General features: G+C 42.0%; 1 protein-coding gene across 1 annotated transcript; it reads right to left on the bottom strand.

Moving 5' to 3' along the window:
- Nucleotides 1-9,739: 9,739 nt before the first annotated feature.
- On the bottom strand, nucleotides 9,740-12,257 carry LOC124719694 (ankyrin repeat domain-containing protein 65-like). The gene is made up of 2 exons (XM_047244902.1): nucleotides 12,088-12,257; nucleotides 9,740-10,259 (listed from the first exon to the last, which is right to left on the bottom strand). The coding sequence occupies exons 1-2, from the start codon at nucleotides 12,255-12,257 to the stop codon at nucleotides 9,740-9,742; spliced, it is 690 nt and encodes a 229-aa protein (XP_047100858.1).
- Nucleotides 12,258-12,593: the final 336 nt, after the last annotated feature.

Below are 12,593 nucleotides of genomic sequence, written 5' to 3'. Positions count from 1 at the left end.
TCACACCTCAGGTGACACCTCCCAGACTTCTAACAGAGGGACCAATTGGCAATATGGTAAGGTCACAGCTCAGCAATCACCCATCCCTGGGCCTGAGCTGTACCAGTGGGTACACAGGAACCCTACCTGTCGACCCAGAGCTGGGAATTATGCATTACCCAGTCACCTGTCACGCATCAGATGCATGGGCCAGCCTTCAGGAGCATACAGGTAGGAAGAAGAAGAAACAAGAAGCAATGAAGTGCACCGACACACAGTTTTAATCTGCTAGGAAGTTTCATATCGGCGCACACTCCGCTGTAGAGTGAAAATTTCATTCTAGAAACACCCCCTTTCTTCCTCAGATCGCTGAAAAATATTTACTACAGCAGACAGTTCCATCCCTCCACTTGTTCTCTCATAATTTTTTCAACAGTTCAGCTTATGGGCTTCTACTCTTTCTCTATCCACGCCAGCACATGTCCATCCTTGACAATATTTCGTCAAAATCTCAAGGTCCAGGACTTTTCCTGTGTCAGCACTTGTTGCCTTTTCAACTCCATTCTTAGATTTGTGTCCTCGTCTCTGCCAGGAACCATCAAAGGCAATACTGATATCAGTGCAACCATCATTTGCTTCCACTGCTTCTTTTGTTGCAAATATCATGTAATCTGTAGCCACTTCATTTACACAATCACCAACGACATTTGTGTAGTGTTTGTAGTGTTCATACTCTGTAGGACAGCCTGGTAAATTCATGATGCTGCACAACATTTTCCCAGCTGTCTGACCCTTCCCAATGCACCTCAGTCCATATACTAATCTTACGTTATTAGTATACAGGGTGGTCCATTGATCGTGACTGGGCCAAATCTCTCACGAAATAAGCGTCAAACAAAAAAACTACAAAGAACGAAACGTGTCTAGCTTGAAGGACTCCAAAAAGGCACCAAACCAAACCCCATGTATTTGTTCTTGCAGTGTGCTTCTGTAGTTCTCTTTGTCGCAAATGTTTGTTGTACAATAGGGGACAGTCTGAAGAGTAAATTCTGAGGCCGCTCGAAGAATCTGGATCTGATGTTGACAATGATGGGTTTGGAACTACAATTAGTTGTTCTGAAATAGATGGTACTTATAACTATGCGTTTAGGGATCACAATTATATTCTCGGCAGTTTCACTGATTCATTTATTTTGATGGTAACAATGTGTGTTCCAAAAATGAAAATGGGCTATCAGATGTATTACAACATTCAATGAAGCAGAGGCAGAATACAACAGAAGTAGTCCCAAAGCAATGTTGTTGACTGCGTAAATGACGATGTTCAACATCAATTACTGCTGTTTTAAGGTGCAAGTAATGTCTTGGCACGTTTTAACGCAAAAAGCACTGAATTTGGTTGTCGGAGCGTCTTTATTGACGCTAATGTCATAAAAAAACAAAGACAAAAACGAACTGCTACACTGCTGCAACAATTTCCAAATTGCGGAGGCAACATACGATAACTTCCAGGCCCATTTGGGCTGCTGTGACACTGCATGAGATGTATCAGTTTTTATCCAAAATTATTCACATGTGCCTTGTACAGAAACCCAATGTTATGGACTATTGGAGCAATGTGCTGATACTAGATTCTTCTTTACCTGCAAAACTCATGAAGAGGCAGATTTCGGTCAATTCACTTTGCGCTTCACTTGAATAACAATGATAATTACATAGGAAGGGGGTCAATCAAACCATGATCCTATACACAAAATCCAACCTTTTTTTGCTAACTTTGAACTGGAAAGCAAGAACGGGTTTCATCCTGGCGAAAATCTCACAGTTGATGAAGGTTTATGTCCATTCATAGGGAGAATTCGATTTCGAGCATATATCAAGAATGAACTGAGCAGGTATGCTATAAAATGTCTCATTGTAAGTGATTCAGCAACAGGATATGTTTTGAACTGTGAAGTATGCACTGGTGCAGATGAGAAAGACAACAGTGCAGATTCAGTGGTGCTACATTTGTGCAACAGTTACCGTATTTACTCGAATCTAAGCCGCACCTGAAAAATGAGACTCGAAATTCAAGGGAGAGAAAAATTATAGACCGCATCTCCAAATCGAAAAAAGTTGGTCCATTGTAATATGAGACAATTTAGGTCGAACGAATGACGACACAGCTACAGTAGTTTGGTTCGAGTCTTAAGCTTAGCAGTTAAGCTTTACCAAGTAGCCATTGCTATGCGTCAGGCGCTCCGTCTGTATTTATACGGATACCCTTCCTTTTCCACGTGCTTCGTCTGGTTTAATTGACTGCTTTTTTTTCTTTGATCTGATAAGCGCAGTTTTCTTTGTTATAGGTGCTTACGTCACTCTAAGCTGAAAATGCATTACTGTACTGTGTCATGCATTGTTTGTCGCATTCTGACAGTGCGTGTTTACAGCCTGTCGCCACTCGCGGCATGGCTTGCTTTTGTGCGCGCTAACGCCGCTTACAATTAAAAAAAAGAGGAATCATCTCATTAGCGAAATAATGACAAGAAACTCCTATTTGTTGTTACTTACACTGCTGCTTTCTTTGATAATGATCAACAAGAACCAAATAATAGACTGCGTATGATAGAAGATGTTCTGAACGAGAGTTTAGCGAAAATTTTTCTCCGTTCGAAAATCTTTGCAGGCGCCTCTTTAGTACATTACATTCTACACAGAAATTAGAGTCATCTTAGATTTAAAAATCTAGTCAATTGCCGTGCTTCGTTTCTGACTATCACTATTAGGCATAAGAATAATACGAATATAAACATGACATGATGTCTATTCTTCCGCGTTTGCTGTTGTCTCACTCTAGTTTCGTAGTTTATTCGGCAGACGGGATTTAAATGAGATAGCAGCAAACATGAAACAATACATGGCAAAATGTTTATATGCGTATTATTGTTATGGTGACGAGAATACTGCATGTGATAGTTCCTATTAGTAACCACCTCTTCTCACAGATAGGAAAAAATTCAGAACGTAGAGTAGACCATATTGACATACATCCCAAACAGTCTTGCCAGTCGGATTTTCGTAGTACATTGAAATGCTGCTACATTCGAAGATGAACAATACGAAATTTGTATTTACTTCGTTGGATAATGTATGAAAATGCAGTGGTCGAAACTCAGGGCGGAGAAAATAGCTCGTCTTCCACCTTTTTTAAAAAATTTATTTACTAACGCAGAGGTTTTGGCGCCAGTATTTATCTTTGTGCCTACAAAGCATGCCTGTGTAGCGCTACATAAATTCGACGGCAGAAGTAAGTTGTGGCGCCACCCCACCAACTTTTTTCAGAATTTACGTTTACTTTGCGCTCGATTCTAAGCCGCAGGCGGTTTTCTGGATTACAAAAACCGGAAAAAAAGTGCGGCTTAGATTCGAGTAAATACAGTATCTACATAAGTGTCATACACCGTACATGGGCCGGTTTTATACTCCTGTAAAATTATTTTAAAGATTGTTTGATGAGGGCACATCTGCTGTTGGCACAGTAATGAGAAACAGAAGAGGCCAACCACAGGAATTCAAACAGAATAAGCTAAAAAGAGATGAAATAGTATTCAAGAGAAAAAATTCACTGGAAAGATACTAGGGGTGTGTTTGCCCTTTCTACTAAACATAGAATGACAAGTAGTGTTAGAAAGACAAAATTCAAGGCTGGAATGATAGAAAAATTGAAGCCTGATACTTGATTACAATAGAAATATAACTGGTGTTGATCATGGGAGATCAGCTAGTGACCTATTATTTTCAACGACAAACAATGAAATGGTGGAAAAAGGTATTTTTTTCCATGTACACTCCTGGAAATTGAAATAAGAACACCGTGAATTCATTGTCCCAGGAAGGGGAAACTTTATTGACACATTCCTGGGGTCAGATACATCACATGATCACACTGACAGAACCACAGGCACATAGACACAGGCAACAGAGCATGCACAATGTCGGCACTAGTACAGTGTATATCCACCTTTCGCAGCAATGCAGGCTGCTATTCTCCCATGGAGACGATCGTAGAGATGCTGGATGTAGTCCTGTGGAACGGCTTGCCATGCCATTTCCACCTGGCGCCTCAGTTGGACCAGTGTTCGTGCTGGACTTGCAGACCGCGTGAGACGACGCTTCATCCAGTCCCAAACATGCTCAATGGAGAACAGATCCGGAGATCTTGCTGGCCAGGGTAGTTGACTTACACCTACTAGAGTACGTTGGGTGGCACGGGATACATGCGGACGTGCATTGTCCTGTTGGAACAGCAAGTTCCCTTGCCGGTCTAGGAATGGTAGAACGATGGATTCGATGACGGTTTGGATGTACCGTGCACTATTCAGTGTCCCCTTGACGATCACCAGTGGTGTACGGCCAGTGTAGGAGATCGCTCCCCACACCATGATGCCGGGTGTTGGACCTGTGTGCCTCTGTCGTATGCAGTCCTGATTGTGGCGCTCACCTGCACGGCGCCAAACACGCATACGACCATCATTGGCACCAAGGCAGAAGCGACTCTCATCGCTGAAGACGACACGTCTCCATTCGTCCCTCCATTCACGCCTGTCGCGACACCACTGGAGGCGTGCTGCGCGATGTTGGGGCGTGAGCGGAAGACGGCCTAACGGTGTGCGGGACCGTAGCCCAGCTTCATGGAGACGGTTGCGGATGGTCCTCCCCGATACCCCAGGAGCAACAGTGTCCCTAATTTGCTGGGAAGTGGCCGTGCGGTCCCCTACGGCACTGCGTAGGATCCTACGGTCTTGGCGTGCATCCGTGCGTCGCTGCGGTCCGGTCCCAGGTCGACGGGCACGTGCACCTTCCGCCGACCACTGGCGACAACATCGATGTACTGTGGAGACCTCACGCCCCACGTGTTGAGCAATTCGGCGGTACGTCCACCCGGCCTCCCGCATGCCCACTATACGCCCTCGCTCAAAGTCCGTCAACTGCACATACGGTTCACGTCCACGCTGTCGCGGCATGCTACCAGTGTTAAAGACTGCGATGGAGCTCCGTATGCCACGGCAGACTGGCTGACACTGACGGCGGCGGTGCACAAATGCTGCGCAGCTAGCGCCATTCAACGGCCAACACCGCGGTTCCTGGTGTGTCCGCTGTGCCGTGCGTGTGATCATTGCTTGTACAGCCCTCTCGCAGTGTCCGGAGCAAGTATGGTGGGTCTGACACACCGGTGTCAATGTGTTCTTTTTTCCATTTCCAGGAGTGTCTGTATGATGTGCGTCGTCCATTCTTACATTCTGTACAAGAAACTTCAGCCTGTCTCTCAAAACAATCCAGCTTGTTTACTTTTATGGTGAACCTGGGAAAACAAATAGCCTGTTTGCTGCTGAACCCTGCTTTTCATCTTCGTTGAAAGCTTCATGACTAACAGCAAGGCATTTCCCCACTCACATCGAATCAACAAGCAAGAAGTATGCATCAAGATACTGCATTGTTTGCTGTGTGAAGGGCACACGCAGTACCGACAAGTGAGAAGGGAGACCAGATGGTGGTGTGAAGAATGTAATGGAGGATTGTATCTACTTGACTGTTTCAAGCAGTATCTTAAAAAGACAAATTTTGCTCAATGGAAATGTTGTATACATTCAATGAACTAGTTCTAGTTTTGTACATTTCATAATAAATTCTGATTTATCGCAGTTACAAACTTTTTCTACCTCTGAATCTTCTAATTTTCAAAATATAATGATTCTGTAAGTATGTGATACCTTTCAAAAAACTTTAAACAAATGGTGAGATATAGGACGATAATACAAACATCAGTTAAAAGATTTCCTGACAAATAATGGCTGGTTGCGACAAATAATGGTTGGCCGAGACAAATAAAATAACTCCAACTGTAGAAACAGGGCAGAACGATAAACATGGGACAGCAAGCCGACTTCAAATAAAAGTCACTACACTCAGTGTTATGTTGTGTGGAATAAATGTTTGGCAACACTCTAGATCAACTGCAGCTGCAGACAGTGTGGCATTGGCAGAAAGTGGTCCAGGCCTGCTATGTGGGCTTCCCCCTACCACATCCACACTGAAACTAAACCGAACTACTCCCGAACAGGCCATGAAGGCCCAATGGTACCGACCAGCCGCAGTGTCATCCTCAGCCCATAGGCGTCCCTGGATGCGGACCTGGAGGGGCATGCAGTCAGCACACTGCTCTCCCGGCCGTATGTCAGTTTCAGAGACCGGAGCCGCTACTTCTCAATCAAGTAGCTACTCAGTTTGCCTCACAAGGGCCCAGTTCACTTAGCTTGCGAACAGTGCTCAGCACACCGGATGGTCACCCATCCAAGTGCTAGCCCAGCCCAACAGCACTTACCTTCGATGATCTGACGGGAACCGGTATTACCACTGCAGCAAGGCTGTTAGCACATCCACATTATCAACCCTAAAGTAATTTTGAACAGACTATACATGAAGGCATTACCGGAACAGTATGAAAACTTCATTGTCTACAGCTGTGGTTAGTTTCAGCAATATGGAATAGCTTATGTATTATAAACATTCAGAAAAGTTATTGCATGTTAACGTTCAATGAAAATCAGAGAAACTAATTTTCATCGATGTAGATATCATTTTGATTACTTATCGTAACAGTAAGTCACTTGTTTGACACCTATTGTCAATTACAATTATTTATTTGATTTATGGTCCAAAAGTAGGGAATTCTACCTGTACTTTCATGATTCTTGCAAGGTAAACTCCCTATTGCATCTCCCTCAAATTAAGTGGTAAGGTGGCCCAGTGCTCATCAAAAGTGATGATAGATCAACCATGAAAACAGGAAGATGGCACATTGAATGGTGAAAAACTCAAAATGGAAACAGTGAATGATCCCAGGTGAACAAGTGCAACATCTAGGGAAGTTTAAGACCTACAGTGTTGGGGTTAAGTGGTCATGTTGGACTGCCAAGCAGATGAGATGGGCTCAAGACTTTCCATTCATTTTTTGACAACATTGTTAACAGTCTGTCCAGTCATTGAAATGTTTGGCCTCTTCTGTAGTCTTAGCAGTTGTCATACTTTACATTGGTTATATAGAATATGGGTCATGTGGTAAGGATACATTCCATTGCAAGTTCATGAGATCAATAGTGAGAGCAGGCAAGATACCACAGACATCTAACAGAAGTGAAAACAACAGGCAAAGCATATGAACCATGTTACAACAATGGAACTCAAAAGTCACAACTTCCAAAAATAAAATGCAACTTAAATGTTAAAAACTTGTTTTGACAAAGTGCACAGAAACTGTGTGTTTGTGAAACTATTGTGTTCACTTGTTGCAGCTTATGTCATAAACTATTATGTTTTCATCATTTCCTTGAGAGTGATCACATTTGCATTCAAATGAACACCTAAATCAGGCAATCTCACTCATTCACCAGGTGTGCAAATTAGGTGCAGAAGTAAGATTTGTATCCTATGATACACCTACTGTCACTAAAGCCTTGTATGACTTAGAAGTGTTTTCCTTTGGAGGATGTGATTGACTTGTCACCTTGTTATAAAACTTTGCAGTTCCTATTCGAGAGCCACTTCCATTTGGTTAATACAGTAGTTGTGCAGAATCAACTTTCAGTATACATCCCTTCATTACACCTCACTGTAGAAATGGACGTTACAACACAACACAGGCACAAAGTTCATTACTGTGAATAGTTGGAAGAAAAAAAAAAAAAAAAAAAAAAAAAAAAGAAAAAAAAGGGAATGAAAAAACTTTGAACATGACTCACCCACTTTGTAGTCCAGCACTGTGACCCATTAACGACAACCCTGTGGCTTTTCCACATTGTTCTATGTTGCATTTGTGCTTGAACCATACTCCATTTCTATTTTGCTTCTTTTAATAATCCAATACACCTTCCTGTTTTCATGCTTAATTTGTGCTCAGTTTTTAATGAGCTGTCAACTGGGCCCTCTTACCACTAAATCTGAGGGTACAATGGGAACTTTCCCTTGTTAGTACCACCTCACCCGCACAACACTGACTGATTTATCAATTTTATGTGCAGCTTTGTGAAATATTTGTTCTCTTAGTTAATATCTCCTGCCTCAAATGCAGCTTCAATTTTTTTGACAGTTTATCAACAAAAGTATACATGACAATTTACAAGCTTAGAAATTTTATTATTTGCATGTGCTATCTTCTGTCTGTGGCTGTTGCTGAATATGCCCACTTTAACTGTTTTACAGTTAAGAAAATGGAACTCTGGCACATATAACATTATAGAATGCTTGACTATCCCAAAATTCAACAAAATATTGCAAGTTTTGCACAGTGTTATGTTACATTCATGTTGTATCACTGAAAATTGATGCTGTATTTTTTCCTCCCCTACTTTACGAAATAGGTAAGTTCCTTCTATCTGCATAGTAGCCTCATACAGTATTACAATGTCCATTGGTTGTTTTTCTGAGTGGTGGAATATTTGCATGTGGTGTGACATCTAGTTTTGTGGCCCGATTGTAGAAATTTTTAAGACTCGCCCATCAATTTTCCAGTTTGTCTGGCCTGTAGTTGGGCAGACTGCCTAGTGGGGGTAGTCATGGCATTATCAGCAGTGGCACCTGTCCATCTGGAGTTGCTACGTGCCAGGCTGCAGTTTCTCTGTTGACGTGACGCTGGACTGAGCAAAATGTGCTGAAGGTAGGGGGAATCTTGAAAGCATGATAATGTGCTGTAGCATGCTATACTGTGAGAGTGAAGGTCTGTGTTAGCTGACAGATGTATTTATATTTTTTAACTGCACCATTACAGCTGTGCAGGATGGGAATGTTGATGCAGTTCTTCGATTCTCTTTAATTAAGTGTAAAATGATAATAGGATTGCGGATGACAGGTGTATCATGCAGTGTGGTGTGAATATTGGTAGATATGGCATGAATATTCCTAGTAATGTCACACTGTAACCTAAATTTAGCTATGGGCATGTTAAAGTTCTTTTAACAAGATATGCGCACACATGCTTTCTGGGTCTACATGCCTCGTTACTAAATGCACTGATGATAGCTATACCACAGCAGAAATCTAGATAGATATGCCGTAACTGACACATGTGCAACATACTGATGTGTTCATCACTCATTATCACAATGTCAATAAACATATATGGCATCATCTGTACTGCAGACAAAGAAGCAAATGCTGCCTAAGATAAGAGCTGACAGTACATTCTAACCAAGCAACTTCTGTGGCAGGACCTGGCTGCAGTGCAGTTTACACAAGTTTAACATAGCACCATACATGTCCCTACTAAGTACATTTGAATAATGAAATGATGTAGAGGACTGTTTCACAGAGCTTATGGGGTGCCGCTGGGTGACATCTTTGGCAATCACTGGTGCTTTGCCATTTGTGACTTTAAAATCATCGAGTCTTCTCCTCTCAGACTATCAGGAGTTGTGTAAGACATAATTTGGAAGCATTGCCTTAAATTGTATGAACAGTTTATATGACAAGAAAAATTAAATTTTCCTGTGTGAACTGGTTCACTGCTACAGAAAAGCATTTAGGGTTCTGTCTTCGAAAGATAAGTTACTTACATGAGTTTACTGATGTCTCCTCTTGATACTGTTGCTGAGACATTACTAAATGAGACATGCACTATGTAATCACAGGTGCAAAGGAACAATTTGAAGGATGATTTTTTTTATCATTTATTTTGAAACTATGGAGAAGTGATATTGTGGAAATTTGTTTTACACCACATACACTACGAAAACTGCAAACTTGATTGTAGCAAGTCAACCACCTGATGGTTATTTTCCTGTATGGCGAAATCCAGAGCTGTTGTTCCAGCGTTATTTCTGGCTGCCTTGTCCGCTCCTGCCTCGAGCAGCATGGACACAACTGTGGCATTGCCTGCAACTGCTGCCCAGTGCAGTGGAGTCCTCCCACAGGTATCTACGACATCTGGGTAGTTACAGTCAAGGGGAGGGTCTGATGCCACCAGCAGCAGCCACACCACATACTCGTGGCCCCATATTGCCGCCAAGTGGAGAGGCGTAAGCTGCTCGAAGTACTCCACAGCCCCCACGTCTGCCCCAGCTCGCAGCAACCATCTCACCACCTCCACGTGCCCTCTGGCTGCTGCCCGGTGCAGAGCAGTCCACCCAAAGTGGTCCCTCACCCCCACATCAGCACCTGCCATCAGCAATGCCCGCAGCTCCTCCACTGCCCCCTTCTGAGCTGCCCAGAGTAGCAACTTGTCTCGCTCCTCTCCACAGAAGCTCCTGCACAAAAGATCAAGACGACATTTTTCGCTATAAGCGCACACACCAAATGAAGAAAACTATCAGAGAATCCTCTTTCCAGAGATAAATTACAAATCTAGAAATGTTCCTTCTGTGATACAAAACAGCTTCAAAGTCAATGCGTAAGCTACAGATGTAAAGCAGAATTCCCTGAGCATACTGTAGACATCTGTACTCTATCATGCTCACAAGACTGGCAAGATTTTCTGCTTTACCATTATGCCACCTGGTCATATGACCAATTTTTGTTGGAAGCTGATCTTTTCACCCTTTATTTCCAAACAGTAATACCAGACTGTTTCATATAAACCCTTTGTAGTAAGACAAGCCACAGTCCTCCACAGACTATTCTCTCAAAGTTGCTACTTCCACATATCCTGTGGGAGAATCTCTGATATTAGTGTTTGGAACTCAAAGGTGATCCATGTGCCCCCTAATGTCAAAACCTGTAAATGGAGAACCCTTCCTTAGAACCATAACCTCTTTTATCAAAAAAAACGCGACATACCACACAGCTTCTGACCATACAACTTGATTAACACCTCCATAAATGACGGAACTTACTCTCTGACACAAGTTGGATGGCAGCAGGCAGCCATGAGCAGTGCAGCTCTGACAGATGGGCAGTTGAAGTTGGTGTGGGACTAACTGCCGGCAGCGAGACGGAATGCTGTACACACAGAGATTCCACAAGTGAGTATTTACATGAGGACCAGAACTCATACTGCATACAAGAATAGCCTGTCAGTTAATATGAAGACTTACCAGAGAGCTAATCAGTTCCTATACTATTCTTACCACATTCTCTGTAGGCATAACAAGCATGCAGTACAACAAACTGTTGAAAATGAAGCACCAAGTAAAGGCAAATGCAAGGGCCAACAATGTTTCTGGGTTGACATAATACTAGTGATCACTTCAAATACGATTCCACAGCAATAGTCACACAGAGGTTAGAATAGCACTTATCAGGTTGTCTCAGACCTTTAAACATACACTTATCAGAAAGTCTTAAAAATCATTTGTAGCTGCTATAGTAAAACTGGCCTGTAAGAGGCACACACAAACAGGAGTTTGACAGGTTTTGAACTTAGCAGGGGAGGTAATTCAGAGATGGTAGTATTGCAGAAAACTAGCAATAGTAACAGGATGGAACTAAGGCAGTGGGTAAAAATATTATCACAGATGATTTAAATATCATCCAATAAACAAACTTGACACACATTGAAAAATTAGCACTGTTAGCAGGCAACCATTAAAAACATAAAACTCGGAATTTGGGTTATCAACATACTGTAGAAATGATATTAAGGATTTCATGCACATGCAGCAAATGTGAAGGAAAATTTGTCAAACTGATGATGGTCAGAAACTACAAAAAGGATTCTGTACAAATTATCAATAGCATTTTCAAAATATACTTCTAAACAAACCAGATAATGTAGAAGTATTTGAATGTTATTTTTCAGTAACAGAATTTTTTAAAAGAATGGTTTTCTTTTTCAAACATTAATTTTCATATAAAATTACTCTGAACAAAAGAGACAGATTTCAGAGTTTACTCTGAAGACAAAAAAAGTCTGCACAGTGCAGGCAATATCTCAAAGAGAATGTTAACAGTTGGATGAGTAGCCAGTTTCATACAGCATACGCATTTAAAAATATCTGAGAAATAAAGGGAAGCGACATGGACTGAGCACACGTATCTGATACAGTGTAGTAAAGGATAGTTCAATCTTAACATCTTGTCATCAGTATTGTGTGTTAGAGATGTATCAGTGATTGAATCAGGAGTACAGAAGGTCACCTGCTATTGGTGCCAATGACACCCTGGTCTTTGGTAGCATCACAGACAACTTCAGGCAAGGTACCAGGCCAAAGATTTGGTGCCTGCTCCTCCAGGATGCAGTACAGTGTGTTAACCAGTACATATTGTTCTGTGCTTTGTAGACAGGAGTATACTGTAGTGTAGCACATGTTCTGGGCCACTGCTGAACATAGCAAGGAGGAAATGTGAAGGTGAGGCTAACCTTTGTGTGCGACCACTGGAAGCTGTTGAGTCACTGTATGGACTGGATTGTGGTCATGTGGGGTAGGTATGAGGTGTACTTATATAGGAACTGTAAATGTTACTAGTCACACAGAAGGTTTTGATCAACTGCTTATTGGAACTGTTTTTATATACCTGTTTTTTATGCAGGTAATATGCAATTTTTTATAAAAGCAATAAGGAATGATGCAACAAAAATCACATGCACATGCACAGGAGGGGTACCTAGGAACACTTCAGAATGCAACATTTTGTGAATCTCA

This window comes from Schistocerca piceifrons, chromosome 11 (assembly GCF_021461385.2).
Source record: "Schistocerca piceifrons isolate TAMUIC-IGC-003096 chromosome 11, iqSchPice1.1, whole genome shotgun sequence".
In the NCBI taxonomy this organism is placed as follows: Eukaryota; Metazoa; Arthropoda; class Insecta; order Orthoptera; family Acrididae; genus Schistocerca; species Schistocerca piceifrons.
This window is presented reverse-complemented; position numbering and strand designations above follow the sequence as displayed.